This window comes from Electrophorus electricus, chromosome 22 (assembly GCF_013358815.1).
Source record: "Electrophorus electricus isolate fEleEle1 chromosome 22, fEleEle1.pri, whole genome shotgun sequence".
Lineage (NCBI taxonomy): Eukaryota > Metazoa > Chordata > Actinopteri > Gymnotiformes > Gymnotidae > Electrophorus > Electrophorus electricus.
This window is the reverse complement of record NC_049556.1, coordinates 8,000,178-8,020,583: the sequence shown is the minus strand read 5'-3', so window position 1 is coordinate 8,020,583 and position 20,406 is coordinate 8,000,178. Positions and strand designations below refer to the sequence as shown.

At 45.8% G+C, this 20,406-nt stretch overlaps 1 protein-coding gene across 2 annotated transcripts in view; it reads left to right on the top strand.

Moving 5' to 3' along the window:
* The window catches only part of scube3 (signal peptide, CUB domain, EGF-like 3), a 63,900-nt gene that overhangs the window by 39,080 nt on the left and 4,414 nt on the right, over nt 1–20,406 (top strand). Inside the window, exons 7-19 of one of the 2 annotated variants that reach the window (XM_027018088.2) lie at nt 1,086–1,136; nt 4,131–4,247; nt 6,155–6,277; nt 11,522–11,638; nt 15,224–15,346; nt 15,624–15,740; nt 16,617–16,715; nt 16,983–17,099; nt 17,642–17,800; nt 18,067–18,270; nt 18,827–18,988; nt 19,308–19,475; nt 19,853–20,014. In XM_027018088.2, coding sequence (XP_026873889.1) covers nt 1,086–1,136; nt 4,131–4,247; nt 6,155–6,277; nt 11,522–11,638; nt 15,224–15,346; nt 15,624–15,740; nt 16,617–16,715; nt 16,983–17,099; nt 17,642–17,800; nt 18,067–18,270; nt 18,827–18,988; nt 19,308–19,475; nt 19,853–20,014 — 1,719 coding nt within the window. The remainder of the gene's footprint in view (nt 1–1,085; nt 1,137–4,130; nt 4,248–6,154; nt 6,278–11,521; nt 11,639–15,223; nt 15,347–15,623; nt 15,741–16,616; nt 16,716–16,982; nt 17,100–17,641; nt 17,801–18,066; nt 18,271–18,826; nt 18,989–19,307; nt 19,476–19,852; nt 20,015–20,406) is intronic. The other variant, XM_027018089.2, reaches the window with a different exon arrangement.

Genomic DNA, 20,406 nt, shown 5'->3' with positions numbered 1-20,406 from the left:
TAAATGGACTCAAATCAAGTGAAATATGCAGGTGAGGTTAGGAGTTAGTTAGCCAGGGTTGAGCGAGATCAGAAGGTGAAGTTAGCAGTTAGTTAGCCAGAGCTGAGAGAGATGAGAAATTAGGAGTTTCATAGCCAAGGTTTAAAAAGATCAGCAGGTGAAGTTAGGGGTTATTTAGCCAGAGCTGAGTGAGATCAACTGGTTGGAGTTAGCCAGGGCTGAATGAGATCAACAGGTAGGAGTTAGTTAGCCAGGACTGAGTGATAACAACAGGTAGGAGTTCGTTAGCCAGGACTGAGTGATATCAGCAGGGAGGAGTTTGTTAGCCAGGGCTGAATGAGATCAACAGGTAGGAATTAGTTAGCCAGCACTCACTAATATCAACAGGTAGGAGTTCGTTAGCCAGGACTGAGTGATATCAATAGGTAGGAGTTTGTTAGCCAGGGCTGAACGAGATCAACAGGTGGGAGTTAGTTAGCCAGGACTGAGTGATATCAATAGGTAGGAGTTTGTTAGCCAGGGCTGAATGAGATCAACAGGTGTGAGTTAGCCATTCACTGTGCTAGCAGGTGGAGCTCTGCCCTGGCTCACTGCCCTGCACCCTCAAATGGCCTCATGTGGCCGGCTCTTACTCATAGGCTTGTTCTGAATGTGCAGCTCTAAGTGCCTGGTCCCTCTCTACAAAGCTCTCACCTCTCTGAGGCTCATTTGTACCCATCTGTTATGTTCAAGGCCCATTATGCAAATATTAGGACTATATCCTTATTTAGACACATATCCACATTACTGTAAAGTTTGCACTTTACAGTAACGTGAACTTCCCTGGCTAAATAAAGGTAATGAAGGAGTGAATGCTTGAATGAGTGGATGAAAAGTTGAGTTAATTTTCCAGATAGCCAGGAGACAGTAGTGCTGCTTAAATAAGGTTTAATTATTGCTGGTCAGTTTAAGTGTATTCCCACAGACTGTTCTGTGGTATATGGGTCAGCCTTAAAACACTAAAGCAGTATTTTTGCAATGTGTGTGTGTGTGTTTGTGTGTGTGTGTGTGTGTGTGTGTGTGTGTGTGTATGTGTGTATGCGCAGAGGAAAGGAGTGTCCAGCAGCATCTACATCAGCCACAGCTGTTACCCAATGGTAAATATCTGTTTCTTTAGCTCCCCTCCTATTGGCTCGCTCCTTTCACCTGTGGGTGTGGTCATGCTGGAACTCTTCGACTAACACGGTGGCAGCACTTCCTCTCCCACTTTCCTTTGACCGGGGTCGGGCTCAGTCCAGTTTCACAGCCAGTGCTCATAGTGGGTCCAGTTAGGACATATCATCCGTAACGTGAAAAACGCTTGAAATTCCTGCACGTCCATCTGTGGTGTGAACTGCTAGATTTAGGTTTTAATTAAGCACAGGAACTGAAATGAAAATGAGCCCAACCCTGAATGAGACACCCTTGCCTGGAGCACCTGCACCTTTTCACCTTTCTGCATATTCTGCGTCAAGAACAAAGATGGCTCCTCTAATTTCAACGCATGCATTGCTGCGACAAAGAGCCAAGTTTAGTCACATTACTAAATTTTCACTTGTTCTCCAATGGAAGATTCCCATTGCATAAGAATACATGTGTTTCAGCCATATGTAACTGGCTTAACATGTCATGAATACAAGCGAAGGTTATATAGTTGGGTTCGCAAGTGTGAGTGAGTTTTAAGCAAACCTTGCTGTGGTGGTTTGTTAGCAGGGCTTTAATCTCTGTTCTGTGACAGAGAAAAACTGATCTTTGGTCAGCCTTTGCTACGCCTAAACCCAGTTCTACCATTATCCTGCATATGGTTCGGAACCTACACTTGCATGTTGGCTAAACGTACAACCCTTCACAATGCTGCTTGTCTGCCAGCACTTTTCTGCTGTGAATCCTAACACCGCCCCTTCTCGCACCACCCGAAGTCCCGCCGCAATCTGTCAGTGTCTCCTAGTCAGCTCTCGCTCGCCTGTCACTCATTGAGCCTCAGCTCTCTGCAGGAGAGTGAGTGTGTTTGTGCAGCGGCGTTTGAACCTCTGCGCGGCGTTGATGTGAGCTGCGGGCAGGCGACAACGCTCGGTAAGCCTCATGCCCAGGCCTTGTCAGATTTATCAAGCGGCTTCACCCCAAGACGTGTGTTTGGGACTTGAGCTGAGACCTTCGTAAGGTTTCAGCACAAGCGTTCTGCAACTGGGAGCAAAGTACTTAGCTGTAGACGCAGGACTACATTTCACACTTCCTCACTCATGATGGTAATTTGAAGGAATGCCAAAACACTCTGGTTTTAAAGTATGAAGCCGAATGCTCTTCTTTTGGTTTATATTTTCCCTCATGTTCTTTGGTTTGCCAGGTTCGTTGACTTGGTCTTTTTCGCATCCAGCTTGTGACCAAGGCCAGTAACATTCTGCTGCTTGCCTCTTGCTGAATTGTGGTTTAATTTCCCAGAGCTGTCAGAACCAAGTGGAATCAATCAAACAAGATAATTTGTGTGGTCTGGATATTAGCTTTGGCCCATTTACATGCTGCTGCTGTTTATTTTGATCAATAAAGGAACACCCTATTTAAAAAAATGACCATTACTGGTCCAGAATGAAGTCCATCCATGTTGCGTCAATACCTTGTTAGAGGATATACAAAATATGTCTGGTGAACTCAAATTGTTGCTCTCCCTGATGTGGTTTTGTGATTATTAAGCCTGAAGTAAAAATTACACAAAAGCCCATACCAGAGTGTGATTTGTGTGCGTGCATCTCTTTATGCAAAGCCGTAGTCATCACAATGTAAATGTTTCTCTGCCCTACCCCAGTCATTCATTTGAGTCTGGTATAGTTACTAGCTTGCTAAGCATTTTTAAAACATGCCATGACACCCTCCTGCAGCGCTTTCTTAATGTCGGTACAGCCTGCAAAGACTAAGCGTGCCACCCCCACCTTTCCCCAAAAAACCCACACACACTTCTCTTCAGAGTTTGTCAGTTTAGAAAAGCATTTGCTGTATTTCTCAGTACACTATCCCACATTTAGGTGTGTGTGTGTGTGTGTGTGCGCGCAAGTGTGTCTTCCTGACCTGGAGAGTGGATGTGTGGTGAACTTGAAGCTGAACGAGCTAAATGTTAAAATTTGAGGACAAGTAATTTTACATTTACAGCATTTGATAGACAATCTTATCCTGAGCAGTTTACAAATTTATCAGTATGATGGTGTGTGTGTGTGTCTGTGTGTGTGTGTGTGTGCGTACTCCCTGGGGCATCAAGTCCATGATCTATCGAGCCCATGTTGTCAAACCGATCTTTGCGTAACCTAACCTCTCCCCTCCTTTGCACATGTACACACACACTCTCCCTGTCTTTCGAGCTCTCTGACAGACATGCAGTACCCTTGTTCTGTAAACCTTGTTCTGTGCTGTGTACAAAGCAATGTGGCGTCTTGTTTAATTGACTCAATAACACACAGAAGGTGGACAGAATAAAGGAAACACCAGGTAAAAAAAAAATAATTTCTTAATAAGAAATTTCAGAAACACTGCAGGCTCAGCAATAACAGCGGTTCAAGCTCACTACCACTAACACAGAAAACTGCCTAATAGTCCACGCAATAACATGCTAACCTCCATCGCTAAAACTGCATCATAAAATGCATTTACAAAGCTGTTATTTATGCTGGGGTTTTGCAACGTAAATGTAGAACCTGGGTCCCCTGGTTCTTTTATTGTTTGTTTCTACATGTATATTATATGGGTTTTTCTTTAGAGATAAATAGAAATCCTCAATCTGCACTGGCAGTTCCCAGTTGTTCTAAGGTAGATGTTTTGGTTTACTTCACAAAGGTCCCATTCCTCACTAAGACTTAACCCAGATTGGAATTGCTGTGTGCCAAGGAGAACCAAAGACAATGTGGGATTTGTTTTCTTTTATAGATCCATATTAGATCCCACTTATAGATCCACATTATAATTGTATTGTCTGATGTTTCTATTGTTTTGTCTAATGCCAGAGTATTAAAGATCTAGTGCTTTGTGGTGTAACTCACAATTGTGTGTTTGTGCATGTGTGTGTGTGTGTGTGTGTGTGTGTGTGTGTGTGTGTGTGTGTGTAAATATGTGTGTGTTTGTGTCTTCAGAGACGTGTGCAGTGAATAATGGAGGCTGTGACAGCACATGTCACGATGCTTTAACAGGGGTGCGCTGCAGCTGCCCTGTGGGGTTCACGCTCCAGCCTGACCGCAAGACCTGCAAAGGTAATACGCACAAGCACACACACATGCATGCACTAACCCCCGTTTGTTTGTTTGCTTGGTATGGGTTTCATCTGGCTGTCAGGCATAATTGCTCCATGGTGCATCATGCAGGATGGAAAAGTGCTTACAAATAAAAGGCCACGGAGGGGGTGGGGTGGGGGGGGGATGCGGAGTGGGATGGGCGAGTTGAAGAACGGGAAAGAACAGGAAAGAACGGGAAACTGGACAGATGGAGTAAATGAAATAAAAATGAAAGACTGAGGGAAGAAACCCGGACTATAAGGATGTGTAAGATACTGATTCCAGGCCTCTGAGCGCCCCCTGCCCCCACCCCCTGTCCTCTCCTCTCACCTCCTCTCCACTCCAGAGCTCATAATACCACATGAACAGTGCTCCCTAAAAGAACGATCCCTTTTATTACTTCAGTTTGAGAGGGAACAAAAGAGAAAACAGCCCTCGACAGCACTGGCAGGAGAAGACAGACGCTTTGCCTCATGCCGGCGGGGGGGGATAGGAGAGAAATGCAGAGGGCAGCATATTATTTTATTCCCTTTCTAATGTGCTTATTTCATCCAGATGATGCTGACCCCTGCAGAGACGGACGCCTCATTTAGAGAGATGATTCAGTCTTAATCTGAACCATGCATGTCGATTCAAAGCCAACGAAAGGCTAGCAGACGCAGATGATATATCGATCTTCCCTTGTCAGAGCTCAGTCTAGAGGAGCCATTAGCCTTCGGGCGCCTCCGAGTATTAAAGCTTCCCTCCTGTTCCAACCGCACCAGGGTCAGGATGTTCCAGTGCCCTGGGCACCAGTGCCAGACCACGAGAGGACAGCTCCCTTCGGCCCCACGCACTGCTCTTTACTGAGCACTCTCTTTCACTCTCTCTCTCTCTCTCTCTCTCTCTCTATCCCTCTCTCTTTCTTTCTCTCTCTTGGTCTCGGTTCTTTTAATCACCATTCTCTCCTCTCCTGTCCTTCTCACTGGAGAGACAGCAGTGTTTGCATTCTGTTTCTTCTGTATGAATACCCAATTTGGACGAATTGAACAAATTGTAGTTTGTCCAGGGTATGGTGCTACTTTTGACTAGAAGTAGCAGCAGACAACAGTGAAACAGTGCAAATATGATAACTACTGACAAAAGGACACACGATAAACTGCATAGCACTTTAATTGAACTATGAAGATCTCTACACAGTAGATTTAAGAATCGCTAAGCACAGGACAGACTAGTAGACAGTAGACTAGACAGTAGGCAGTAGGTAATGGGGTGGGTAGATTGCTTTTTTACAGGTGTCATACAGGGCACGTTGATGGCTGGTAATATATTTCAACAGTTTAAGCATCGTCGGAGGAGCAGACAGTGTGTACAGATTACAGTTGTACAGTGAGAGAAGTTAAATCTCAAATGTAAAGTTACTGGATGCCCTAAGTAGTATGACAAGGTACGAGATTAGAAGTGGCAGAGCATTTCACTTCGAAGTGTCTGTTTGGCAGGTTTGTTTAGAAGTCTGACGCCTAATGACTCATTCAGAAAATATATAGCCGCATTCGCTTTTTCACATTTGTCAGAGAATCCCTACATATTGTAAGAAAAACCATGGTTTGTAAATTGACAGTTTAAAAAAATATTAAAGCGAACAGAGCTTTGATAAGATTAATTTTATGGTAACTATCATATTTTTGACGTTTGACAGTTCAGATGTCTGTAAGCACAGACTTTCACTCTGCACCACACAGAACTTATTTTACAATGTTAGTTTTCAATTATGAACTTAAAGCTAAATTAGCTATAAGCAATAAAAAGGAAGTTTTCAAATAAATCGGAAGCTTTCAAATCTTCTGTGTGTCCTTTTTTCTTTGCTTCTCTAAGGTTTTGATTTTTGATTCGTTTTTCCCCTGCAGATATTGACGAGTGTCGCATGAATAATGGAGGCTGCGACCACGTGTGCAGGAACACGGTGGGAAGCTTCGAATGTAGCTGCAAGAAAGGTTACAAGCTTCTGACCAATGAGAGGACCTGTCAAGGTTGGAGCAAGCTCAGTACTGACCAACAACCTCGTCTGTCACTCTGTGCTTTCCATGTTCCTACGAGTTCCAGAGAAATCATGAGGATTGGGTGTCTTTTCTCTCCTTCCTATCTATCCTTCCTATAACCTTCATTCCAAAGGTTATTTATTCACTCAAAGGTTGTCAACCCTATAGCTGGATGGGCAAAACATTCTGGTCTGTGGGTCATTCATTTGAGCCATTCATCAGACTCGTCCTTATAACCATAGTAACCGGCATGGTTGGTAGGGGTGGCACAGGGTGCGACACAGAACCCTGACAGCAACCCCCTGTCTGGGTGGAGGGGCACTGCTACGTGCTTATGCTCCCATCTGGCTTTCAGGGGAGCACAGGACGTGCACAGTGTCCGCAGAGAAGGAGAACGAGGGTGGATAAGGAGAGAGGGAGGAACACAGAGTAGGCGATGGGGAAAAGAAAGGGATTGTGGGAGGGAGGCCACTGGGCTAGAGAACAGGCCATTTTTACATTCTCTCTTTTTCCTTTGGTGTGGTTGCCTGAAGCTCTGGGATTGTTTCAAGGCGTGGGGTTTCGGCCCTGTCGGTCCCGCTCTCTTTCACTCCCAGTCACTCGTGCTGCGAAGGCTGGGCTCGGGCCGGGACGCGCTTCCAGCCGCTTCGCACACAATTTCACTGGACCTGGTTGAAAGCAGAGGCTTGCACGTTCCTCTTCGTTGTCCTCCCCTGGAAGGCTGCCAGTCAATGATCGCCGACGGGTTTTTGTCCAGTTCTGGCCGTGGCGGTTTGTTCGTGCTGCAGTGTGAACTTCGATGCCTCAGTAAATCTCACAGCTTGGCTCAGGCTGACCTGACCGTCCTGCTGCTGCAGTCACATACACTCCTAAAACAAATTCTTTTTACTCTCGCTGCCAGGACATTGACACATTTGGACAGAACTGAGAGGCGTCATGGTAAAGTCAAGAGAATCGGTTACACAGAACAAGAGGCTGCAGTCTGACCTTGAATTTTGCCTTTAATCATGGTTATTTATGGTTGTGTGTGTGCAAGGCGATAGCCAGAAGTGGTGACTGACATCCTTTCCCTCATATCAGACCTTTCATTTGGACCCACAGCTGCCTGGCTCCAGGGTCCCCAGCACTTGACATAAAGGGCTCGTGTGCATGTAATTACCTGAGGAGTTACCTAAGATATGGTAGAGAACCTAAACAAAAAAAAAATGGAATTACATAGGTCCCAAGAGCTTAACTTGCAAGCCAGTAATTCAGAACCTCAGCTGGAACACTAGCTGAGACATGCTAATTTATAACATTGCGCGGAGTTCCAGTTAAGAACATCAGGTAGATGTTCTGAAGAAAAAGAAAACACTGCAACTGCAGGCATGGCCATTTCCCTGCTGAGGATTACCCAGCATGCATCTGTGCTCCATCCAGACTTTGCTCCCTGACCTGGCGGATGTTTTCTTTCCACCCTCCCCACTTGGCCCATGGGTGAGAGCGTGGGAATACCTAGATGTCAGCACTTTCACTAGGGCTGCTGTCTTAAGACGCTGACCCGAGATCAGCTTTTCCTGTTTCTCTTACGTCGGTTGGGTTTACACTTTAGGTATCGTGTGCCTGTCCCAGATCAGTGTGGCTGCTTTTCAGGTCAGTGTCTGAACCAGGGGGAAGGGTTCTTGGGAGCAGAGTGAGGGCATCTGCGAGGCACCCCATTTGTGTGATGTTTGGCCTGCTATTGTTATTACACCAAAACAGTAGGTGTGGGCCACCTTATCTTTAGCCGGTTTTCTACACAATACATGGTAAATGCACCCTAAGGTGAGAGGTCAGATGAATTTCTTAGCTCCATGATCCTGATGACCAACAACACTGAACTGTTTGTGTTTCTCACTGCTCTTACAGCATGATTCAGGTCATCAGCTAATAATCAGGCCCTGATAACTAGCTCACGTCAGGCAGTGTTGGAAAAGAGCTACATTTGTTAGGCATTTTGTTCTATCAATGACGTGAGGCCGACTGATTTAGATTTCATGAATAGAGTCAGTGGTCACTGTTAGAAATCCCTGCTGCAGAAACGATGAGTCTGTTTTCTAGGTACAATGAAACATTACACCCTAGTTTTCAACGGTCACCATGCATTATTATTAAGCATAGCTCCACTCATACTTGAATTCATACGTGAATTTTGTCAGGGGGCTTAAGAAGCTGACTGCAGTTAACCCCGCTTTAAGCCGAGGTTTATACTGGAAGATGCTGACTGCAGTTAACCCTGCTTTAAGCTGAGGTTTATCCTGGAACAATTTGAGTGTAGTTAACCCTACTTTAAGCCGAGGTTTATCCTGGAGCAATTTGACTGTAGTTAACGCTGCTTTAAGCCGAGGTTTATACTGGAAGATGCTGACTGCAGTTAACCCCGCTTTAAGCCGAGGTTTATCCTGGAACAATTTGACTGTAGTTAACGCTGCTTTAAGCCGAGGTTTATCCTGGAACGATTTGACTGTAGTTAACACTGCTTTAAGCCGAGGTTTATCCTGGAAGAAGGCGACGGGCGAATGGTATTCCAGTCGACTGCTTACATAAAAACTTAAGATAAACTGTTGTGTGTTGGCTGGCTGAACTCCACATCACACACTTGACCTTTCACCGATCCCCCTCTGGAGTCCTCTGCCCAAAGGGTTTCGGCGCTCCGTCGACATGCTCCGGGCGGAACATGTAAACAGAATGTTTGCTTTATCTGGGCGAGAGAGGGCGGCCCCCGGGTTCCATCAATCAGGACGGGACTTGTCCTTCGCCACCTCTCCGAAGATCTGGACACATTCCTCAGTCATCAGCGAGCCTCCCTCCTATAGCCCCCAGAAAGGCCATTCAGACTCACCACTTATCTGATCATGCTCCCGTGTGCTTAGAGAGGGCCTGATAGAACCCCTATCTGCACTCTGTAAACAGTCTAGTTGGTTCTTCCTCAGAGTGCTATTGTTTCATCCCTTCTGTGCAAGGGGAGCCGTCAGGGCTGACATCGGCGGCTAGCGGAGGCAGCTCTGGCGGCCACGATGCTTCTGTCTCCTCTGCTTCGTTGTTATTTCTTTTCTTTCTTTATTCTCACATTTATCACTTCTTGTTTCTCTCTCACAGCATGTTTTTCTTTCATTCCCTTGCTCTCTCTCCCCCCCTCCTTTCCCTCTCTCAGCACCTCCCTCCCTCCTCTCTCTCTTTCTCTAACTCTTCCTCTCCCTCCCCCCCTCCATCTCTCTCTGTCTCTCTCTTTCCCTCCCTCTCTGTCTGTGCGAGAGCATCTCCCCCTCTGCTGCTGATGACAGACATGTCTGCTAGGGGCATGCACTTCTCGGGAGCAGGTGTGTTGCAGTGGCAGCTCTGCCCTTCGTGCCTCTCTCTCTCTCTCTCTCTCTCTCTCTCTCTCTCTCTCTCTCTCTCTCTCTCTCTGTCTCTCTCTCTCTCCGCTCTGCGCCCTGTGCTGCTAAGCACGTACACAGGCCCATCGTCACCTGTCCCGCATGCTGCTCCACACTCCCACGGGGACTTTCCAAAAAACAAGAGCCGCTCCCAGCAATCCCGCTACGTCATCATTATCCCGCTACGTCATCATTATCATCATCACTAGATCATCACAGCGCGGATAATCGATCCCATCCCATCAGCGAATGCGCAAGGAACGGGAGAGCTCGTGCTGGAAGAGAGGCCAAAGGCTTTGCGCTGCGTTGCGAGGTCTTTGCGAAGCATTTGCAGATGACTGGCATGTCCGGAGGCGGAGCAGTGGAGTGGGTGGAGCCTGTCAGCACGACAGTGGTGTCGGGCGGAGCACAGACAGCAACATGCGGCTAGAGTGACCAGGCTCTGTCAATGAATCTGCCAACAGCTCATAAACATTGCCTGGTGACTGAGCTTGGTCCTACAAAATGGAGTAAGTCTGTGGGGAAAAAAAGTGCAAACACCAGGAGTTTACTGGCAAGTCGCAGTACTGAATAACAAGAGGAATGACCTATATTACATGTTTTCTCCCCCAAGTGAACCAGATATACTTTAAGACCTTTTATCATCATTCAGGCTTTGGAAGTGGCTCTGTTGCTAGGCACCACTGCTAGCCTGATGTAGTACTGATTTGAAGAGAATAAGTTGCCCGCTCAGTGGTCAGCTTGTTTTGCAGTAGCTGGTAGAGGTTTTTTTTTTGCTTCGGACCTGTCAGAGCATCTGTTCCTGTGGTTTACGCTAATAGGCTGTAGGACTGTTCGCAGTGACTTGCTGGGCTGCTCCTGAGCGTGTGAGGACGCCGTGAGTACCACATGGATGTTTGAATGTTTTCAGAGTTGTTTGACGTTTCCTGTCCAGGACTTAGAACCTCATGAATCGGCGTGACTTGTAGCAGTGTGGTCTGCCACTTCTTTGGAAGACTTTGAATTTGTTTTGTGGATTTGTTGTTTAATTAGCTTTCAGCGTTCAGCCAAAGCCTTTGGCCTAAAGGCACTTTGTTTACCTGTGATGATGCAACTCTGGCCCTTATCCTTCCTAATAAGATGCTTAACTTCTTATATCCCACAGTAGTGATTCTTACGCAGAGGAATTTAAATAAATGTAACTAGCAGATTTAACGGTGTAGTGGATGGGACTGAAATTTTGAAAAAGAATTTGTGGTATGATACTACAAATTCTGTCAGGATAAATTCCATAGACAACTTTCAGATGTTTTGCTGTCTTAATATAAATGGTGACTGTCACTTAAAGTGTGAGGGTTGAGGCGTGACGGGGTGTGGCATGGCCTTCCTTGGCCGTCCTGTACTAGGTGCCCGAATGAGCAGTGTAGCGATGTGTCCAGACAGATTTCTGGATTGGGTTTCCTGGATTGGCTTTGCTGGATTGGCTTTGCTGGATTGGGTTACTGCGCACATTCCTCATTAAAGGGGGTGGGGGTGTGAGCCCAGTGGGTAAATCACTTCCATATGGGCTTAGGAAACGGGGCCTAGTGGAGCCTCTTTTAAGAGTCTGCCTAAAGTATAAAGCCCCGCTGAGCTGTGTTAATGATCTGTTATTATACACTGATTATACAAAAATGATAAGCATATCGCACACATCGAGTGAAGAGGTTCAGTGGGTTATTTAAAATGGTTAGTGCTGTGAGCCCTAGGAGTCATTTACACATAAAAGCATGCTTTAAATCTAAGGTAGGAACGCTTCCCATATTTGTCATAAGCTAAACACTTTTTTTTGGTTTTTTTTTCTCTCTCTCTTTCTCTGCAGACATAGACGAGTGCTCCTTTGACCGAACATGTGACCACACCTGTGTGAATTTGCCAGGCAGTTTCGAATGTCACTGTCACAAAGGATACATCCTGTACGGGGTCGCTCACTGTGGAGGTAACGTGCCTGCTCCCTCAGCACGTGTGGCCCTGGGTTGACGGTGATCGGCTTCTACTTAAGACTCTGCAGCACGCTTAACACGCTCCGGCTCTGACATGCCCACTACAGCTCTGAAACGCCCACTCTGGCTCTTACACGCCCACCAAAGCGTGCCAGAACTCGGCAGTGCAGAGAACATTGGTGATTGTGCCAACTCCTAGATGAGCACAGCAATACACAGTTTAACATTCTTCGTGCTCCTATAAGTTGGATTCAGTTCATCAGCTAGTTTTCCCCAAATCAAGAACCTTGTGTTGACTTGTATATAGCTTGTATGTGGTAATATTTGGTTGCCTCAGGTAAGGTTGGGGTTGGGGGTTATCCACATTATGGTGAGGTAGACTTGGGAGTGAACAGATATCTCATGTTTGTTCTGCATAAACTGCAGAGCCTTATCCTAAGCACAAGCTTGTATGTTTGTTTTTGAGGTAAGCACGTACTTTCTAGACCACCTATTGTATTCCAGATTTAGTGCATTTGTTAGTTATTACACCCTTTGTTTACCAAATCTATTATGTTGGTGTGAGCCAAACGGACAGCATCATTGATGTATCATTTTAACTCAAATGGTCTACTCTGCAGTTCTGCAGGAGGTAGTTTTATATGCTGTGGTTAGTGCTGGTCATATTTTCGTGAAAAGCAACCTCAGATGCTCCAAGAGGCAAACTACCGGATGAATCGTGTGGTGAAGTCGGTTTGTTATTGATAGTTTCCCACTTCTACTGCTCAGAGAAAATGGTCCCTCGTTGAGTCAGAGTCAGAGAATTGAATATATCAACGAAGGCCGTCTGAGATGACGCCGCTCGCACATTTCAGCAATAGCCAGTTCATCTGAAGGCTGTCTCGTCTCGCCTCGTCTCGCCTCGTCTCGCCTCGTCTCGCTCATCTTGCTGGTGTGCAAGACCAGACGATGAGTGAAATGTTTATGGACCGATTAAAAGTGCTTGGACAGCAGCGGCCTCTGACAGCATCAGAACGATTCAGGGAAGTCTGGGGAAGGCGTGAGGAGTGGTTTCAACGAGGCAAGTGTTGCCGTGGCAAAAGCACGGAGTCAGCCAAGCATTGCTAAAAAGCCCTGCTGTGAGGAATGGGTCATTCCACACGTCTGTCCATACTTGCCCCACCATCAGATTTGAAGTGGACTCACGGGGGTGCTGGAGAGTGGTGCAGTTTTCCCGTAAGAGGCCTGCCAGTACGGAGAAGGATGCAGACAGAGTAAATCGCTGGGAGACAGAGCCCCCCCGACAAATATTTCTGTGCAGATCTTTTATCTTTTGTCTTTTTCCTTTGACAACTCTCAGTATATCCTAATTTTGTTATGGGGGGTTTAAGGAGTTTATCTTCAGTTGTACTCTAAGGTGATCCTCCATTTGACTTGGGAGGAGTGGAGGGAAAGAGTGTCTATGAAATCCTTTATAGGCTTTTAAAATTGCAGCCAGGCATTTGATTAGGTTGATGTGCTATTTATTATATGCCGCAAAAAATGCTTCCCCTGTAGCTGCATGAATAACGCAGTGGAAATAACAGGTTCACATTTCGGGCCTAATTAAGCCTCACAAATACCTGAGATGTATTTATGACCTAGCTTTGAGTCTGTGCAAACAGTAAGCATGTGGAATTGTGATATGCTGTCACGCCATTGCCACTCCCACGCTTACACAGACGTGTGCGTACACAAAACGCATTCACACACGGACCTACGTGCTCACGCAGTTGCACTTGCGCTCAGCCTCTCTTCCTTTGTCTTCTTCTCACTCACCTGAGTTTGAACTGAGGCATGTCCATGCAAGAGGAGGAAGAGAAGGCAGCTATTAATGTTTACTGAGAAAAATACGAGAATAAATGTCACTGACGCGTCTTCCTTTTGTGCTGACACACACACACTAATATGCACGCGCACACACGCGCGCACACACACACACACACACACACACACACACACACAAGGTCAGTTGAGGTGTCAATCAAACAAGCGTTTTTCTTTCTCGCCCTCCTTTCTGTTCCCCTGCGTCCAAGATTAATGAAAGCTCCGAATGCAGATGGCGAGAGCGGAAACGCAAAGTCAAAGGTTTTAGTCTGGAGTCGGCTGAAGTCTGGAGGGAAAAAGTGAGGAAAAGCAAGAGAAAACAAAGGAAAAGGAGACTAAAGAAAAGGAGAGTAGCCTAGAAAGCAAAAGGTCCTCATCCATTACATTCCGACCCATGGTCTCTCGCTTCCTCTCTAGGCTTAAGCTGATGCAAATCCTTTGATATAATTCAAGTCTTTTTACGCCTCGACTTCAGAAACACTCAAACCAACTCTCTCTGTTCTCCCTCGCTCTCTCTCCGTTTCTCTCTCCCTCGTTTTCTCTGTCTCCCTCTCTCGCCTTCCTTTTTATTTAGCTGCCATCTGGTTTGCTGTGTGCAAAAGAGTGATTGCGGTTTGCTCTTTCCTCTTTGAGGGGCAAAAAACAAAGGCCGTAGTTAGGGATAGATGAGGAAACGCAGCCCAGTGAAAGCACCCGCACGCTGGCACGCCATTCAGAAAAGGCCAGTTGAGTCAAGGTGGAAAAGCGATTACTGACAGTGTCAAACGATCCCAGAGAAGTGGCCGCAAACCCCTCGCCGCTGTTTATTTTAGATTCTCGGGGAGCCTTTTTATGTCTTTATTTGATGAATGATCTTGCAGCACCGAGGAGCCAGCATTGCCTCTCTCCAGCATCATTAAGAAAAAGTGGCCATGCCTTCATGCTTTGGGTTTTTTCTTTGCAGGAAGCCAGACGTTTGCAGTGTAGAGGCTGACCTACCCAACAGCGGAAGGTTGGACACTTACAGAGCATGAAGTCTAGTCCTGTTTGTAGAATCTGTCTCAGGGCAACCGTCTCAGGGCAACTGCCATATTTGCAGACTGCAAGGGTACACATTTATATTACACCATACATGTCTGCCCAGGCCAGTGTGTCGCCATCATATAGGTCTGCACAGGCCAGTGTTTCACCACTGTATAGGTCTGCACAAGCCAGTGTGTCATCACCGTATAGGTCTGCACTGTTCATTGAGTCACTACCGTATAGGTTTGCAGGGTTCGGCGGGTTCCCTGCTCCAGCAGGTCACTTATCTAGTAAGAGGCTCATTGTTTGCATTGTGCCTCAGACCTGTCAGAGCATTGTTGTGGCCATCTAAGACCAGAACAGGGATCCCATGACCCAAACTGAAACTGCATCATGGGGAGCTCCAATACTGGCAGCTGTGCTGTCAGTCACAGAGCAGCACACTGGGAAGCCCACCTTGAGGTTACAGAGCAGGGCATCCTAAGTCTTCGCAAAGTAATGGCCTTTATTTGATAGTGGGGTGAGAACATTCTCTGTTTCAATGATTCATTTGTTCATTCATTCATTCATTTCATTTCATTTCATTCATTGACTGCTTGTGTGGTGCTGCTCCTGAGCTGTGGCCTGGTAACAAAGGAGGGATTGCAAAGGAGCCAATCGTATCAAAAGAGGGATTGCAAAAGAGCCAATCGTATCAAAGGAGGGATTGATGTCACCCTTGTTGTGGTTTCCAGATATTGATGAGTGCAGTATAAACCGTGGTGGCTGCAAATATGGCTGCGTGAACACGCTGGGCAGCTATGAGTGTACCTGCCCACCTGGATACAAAGTGCACTGGAATAGGAAAGACTGTATTGGTATGTGTACAACACTGACACCTAGTGGCAGCGAAGTGTTTAAGGAGTTTAAGGGTGACAAGTGGGTGTCACTTTTTGTATTATTATTTTTATTATTTTGTCTAATTTTGTTATTTGTTTACAGAATAATTTTTACTCTTTAATACTGAATGGTCTGTAATAATTAAACCTAAAATATATTGCCCAATTTGCACACTTACCAGTTAGAAATTCTCAGTGTATGTTCTCTGTGTGAGCTTTGGCTGACGTACTGAAGGGCCATTTGTGATCGTCACAGAGGTCGTGAAGTGTGCATCCAGCACGGTGGCCCCCAGAGCAACGCTGTCCTGCAGCAAGACGGGCAAGAAGGAGAGCTGCTCTCTCACCTGTGCCTCAAAGGCTCATTACCTGGCAGGTACGGCACCAACGACAACAGCGTGCCACACAAATGACCGTCACGTGGTGAGATGCAACAGGGGAAGCTTTGCTGTCTGAATAGCTGTTTGTATAAAGTAAAATATACAATATACACAGGGTCACTGGTGTTGGGGAGAGGTACACAGTGCATGCACTGCTGGGGGGCCTCGATTACAGAGGGGGTCCCCCAAGGGGGGGATCATAAATTTAAAAAACAATAAAAATATGATAAAACAAAAAAAAATTTCCATCCAGCCTCTTGTGAAGGGACCCTAGAATTTTGCATGGAGTGTACTGCTACACACTACACTACAGTATAAATATAGGGCTAGGTTTATAGGGCTAGGTTTCTAAACCTGTACAGGAACTTTCAAGGTGCTTTCTTTAAATCATATTTCACGTCTTGTTAAATAAATAACACCACATTTATTTATGCTGTTTTCTTTTTAGCTGTACTGGGTTTTTTTTTTTTTTTTTTTAGCTAATTTAGGTAACTGGGCCTACAAGTAACAAATGGAAATGCTTGCATTAAATTTTAATGAAATTCTATAAAATATTATTCTAAAAGTTGCCATGTTAAAGAGTAAAATAACATCATAAATCTAAAAGTGGAGTGACATTTTTAGCCAAAAATTAATTAATTTAATTCGACTTTAATTGCACTTTTGAAATTAAGTGAAATGACCATTTATCTGAACTTCTAAATACTTGCCCCATTTAAGTTGCTATGGCAATTTAGGTTGTATGAAACCAAATAAAAAATAAGCATGTGTCCAGATAGATAGATAGCTAGATAGATAGATAGTCTTGATGCTAACAAACATTGACCCATTTTAACTCTTGTGTAAACTGTTTGCTCTGCCTTTTACTACAGAGTCGGACAGCAGTTACTCAGTCAGCTGCGGTGTCCCTGTCCCCGTGCGAGGCAAGGGCTCCGGCCGAGTGAACACCAGCGCCAGCCAGAGCTGCACAGGTACCAGCCGAGAAACAGGCTTAGTGCCTGCTTCACCTCTTCTCCTGACTTAGTCAATACTCAGAGAGGTAACTGTATAAGAGCAACTGCTCTCGTCTGGGAGCTCCGAGTCCTTGAATTCTCAGCCCTTGGTGAGATGCGACAGCGTGATGTAACGAGTTTGATTAATGTGACTGGTTGCCATAGCGTGATGTAATGAGCTTGAGTAATATGATTGGTTGCATGTGTGTGGCAGAGGTAGGCATTGCTTCTTTTGCTTGTGTGTAGAGACTCTGGCCCCTCCAGTGAAGCAGACGGCCTCTGTCCGAATCAAGAACGCCAAGTGTCACCTGCACCCCAAACTCAGGGGACGAGCTGAAGATGGTGGACGGCAGATTGGGCCAGGTAAATGGAACTAGGCCCTAGAGAGGAACCCAGACAGAAACTGAACAGAGTGTAATATGAGGGCACATCACAGCAGAATTAGACTATCATGGTCTGGGTTATGAAATATAATGTTGGATATTTACTCTGCAGTGTGGGTTTTTGCAGAAGTCCCTCAAATCCCATACGAACAAAATAAACTGTAAACAGCCTTGTTCAAAATAACAAGAGTCAGCCTGTGACAGCGTGTTTTTATGTTTTAGAAGGCATAATGCAGTCATAGTGCCTACACAGGCTGCAGTGATGTCATCACAGTGTGAAGTTTTGTTTAGCTCACTCATTCCTAGTACGTATTCTGTAGACTGTGCCTTATTGCTGCAGTATTTTTACCCCATAATGAGAGATATAAGTAAAGAGCTGATGTATCATCTCTGCTGTTTTGGTAACTGAAATTCCATGAAATAGTAAGAAGTAACTAAAGACCTCTTTCTTGAGCTAATAGGTCAGTTTCTTTGTGTTGCGAGTTGCGAGATGGGGATGCTGACTGACTGTGTGGACCACAGGGGGCCAGCTGTGCAATAACTGCCAGGTCACCTTCGTTAACCTGAAGTGCAACTCATCCAAGAAGCCTCGAGGTCGGAGGACACGTAACTCGTCTAATAAAGAGGTCACCCGCATCACACTAGAGCTGGAGGCACAGATTAAACCTGGGGACACCACCGGTGAGCAAACAGGATTATACACCAACTCCCCACAGGTGGATAGTTGTATTTTCACTATAGTTTAGCTGAAATATGACTGGTAAGTAAGGCATATACCAGTACAGGGTGGGGAACTTCTGTGCGCAGGGTTATGTGTGTGGGAAGCTCCCATGTGTAGGGCTGGGTGTGGGCGGAGCTCCTGTGTACACAGCTGGGTGTGGGCGGAGCTCCTGTGTGCAGTCCCTCTAAACAGCACCCCCTGTCTCTGCTCCTCCCCACCTGTGCAGGGAGCTGTGACATTGCCTGCCTCAGGAAGCAGATAGAGGACAAGATGAATTCCTCCATCAGGGCGCTGAAGAAGTCCATCAACCAGGAGCGCTTCCTGATCCGCATGCAGGGCCTGGAGTACGAGGTGGCGCAGAAAGTGGCACACACCGCCGAGCGCCTGGAGAACTGCGGCCCGGGGCGGGAGCGCGACAGCGGACGCTGTGGTAGGCGCCTCCCCTGGCTGGTGGGGTAGGAGGGGGGGACCTGCTTTGGCTGTGGATGGGTGTGTGCTGGTGGGGGTGGGAGTTTTGTGGTGGGCTAAGGAGCAATTAGACTGGAGGAAGTAACATTCATCAGGGAATGTGAATGCTGCCTCATACTATAGGCTCATATATCATTAGAAAAACTGGTCATCTAGACATAAGTCATATAGAAAAACTGGTTTATATATGAAATTGGTTTATTTCTGCCAGACCGCTGTCATAAAAGAATATGAAACTAATGGCCAATGTAAAATCTTTGACCCAAACATACAGAAAGAGGCTACTGCTTTCACTTGTAGATCCAAGCATTGTGAAAACAAAAATTGGTTTGATTTCCCAAATGGCATGTCTGCTTACAAACCCACTGTAAAATAGAGAAAAGGGGGCAGAAATTGTTGCATATTAAATATCAGCTAGCCATATAATAATGGATTGGGTACTGTAACTCATACTTTAAACAATGCACACAGTAATTCAGTTAAAACTCACTGTTTCCCCCTGCTGTCTGCTCTCTTAGTCAGATGTTTGCCTGGTTCGTTTTATCATGGTGAGATGGAGCGCTGTGTCCAGTGCCCTCCTGGAACCTTCCAGGAGCGGGAGGGCCAGCTGGCCTGTGACCTTTGTCCTGGTGGAGATCGCCACGGCCCACCGGGGGCCCGCAACATCACTTCCTGCTCAGGTAACCACGACAGTCAGAACCATAAACAGTTTTCTGTCTTGGAGTATTTATTCTTACTCTTATTTTGCAAAATGAAGCACAAAAAACAAAAGGAGCCCATATGTTATAGTAGAAGCCCTATAAGCATTAAATGTGTCTAAACAAACACTAGAATCTGTTTATAAGGTTTGGTCATAAGTTGTAATAAAGAACTGAGGTGTAGACTTTAATGAGTCATGTTTGAACTGAAGCTTTGGGGTAAGCTTGCACTGCTGTCTGACTCCAGGTCAGTGTTTGAGCTGAAGCTTTGGTTTAAGCTTGCACTACTCTCTGACTTCAGGTCAGTGTCCATCAGGCTACTACTCCAGTGACGGCTTCAAGCCATGCGCACCATGTCCGCGAGGCACGTACCAGCCAGACCCTGGCAGGACCCTCTGCTTTCCCTGTGGGGGTGGCCTCGACACCAAAAGAGAGGGAGCCAGCTCCTTCCATGACTGTGAGGTCAAAGGTCAGGCTCGACATTGTTTTGGTTACTGCATGGTTTTAAATAAACAAAATGCGGTATTAGCTGGAGTGCAGAAAGTGATTTTTGGATATAAATGACTGGGACAAGCCCAGAAGTACTGTGTGAATGAAAACAACAGAAGGAATGTTGCATGCGTGAATAACCAAAACTGCAGCATTTACAAACAAAAAAGAAGGAATGTGGCTACTTTACAGAGTTTAGTGTGTGAAAGCATCCATTGTGCTCATTTGCCCTACCCTCCTTTGAAATTCTTACAGGCTCTCCTGCTTGAATGGCAGAACACCCAGCCAATCAGGATTTACTAGGTTCACCATTATGTTTTAACATGCACTGTGTTCATTCCATGTACCCTCCTGCAGTGTCATGTCCGCCGGGACATTACTATAACACCTCTGTCCATCGCTGCATCCGCTGTCCTGTTGGAACCTACCAAACAGAGTTCAAACAGAACTACTGTATATCCTGCCCTGGGAACACCACGACTGACTTTGACGGTGCCACCAGTGTTTCTCAGTGCAAGAGTAAGCCGCATCTGACTTGGTGTCACCACCAGCTCTGCTCCTGGAGTAGTCTCTGTGGCTCGTTGTGTTTACCCCTGCAAATGAACAGACATGTTAGCAAGGTTCATGCTGTGTCAGATAGCTTCAGCAGGGGAAAATCTGTCAACTCGCACATTCAAAATTGATCTAGAGAATTGTCCAGATGGAAAACATTAAGGTTTTATATATAATATTCTAAGAATACAGGGTCTTAAAACATGTTTGTTATATTTATTTCTTTATTTAAACTGTATGAAAGCTTGAATGACTTGACCCAGTGATATCTGTTGGCATATTAAACATCTTCATTTAGTGATTTCTCACTTACTTGCTGTCTCTGTTCTAAGCCAAATTTAAATGATGGAGTACTGCAT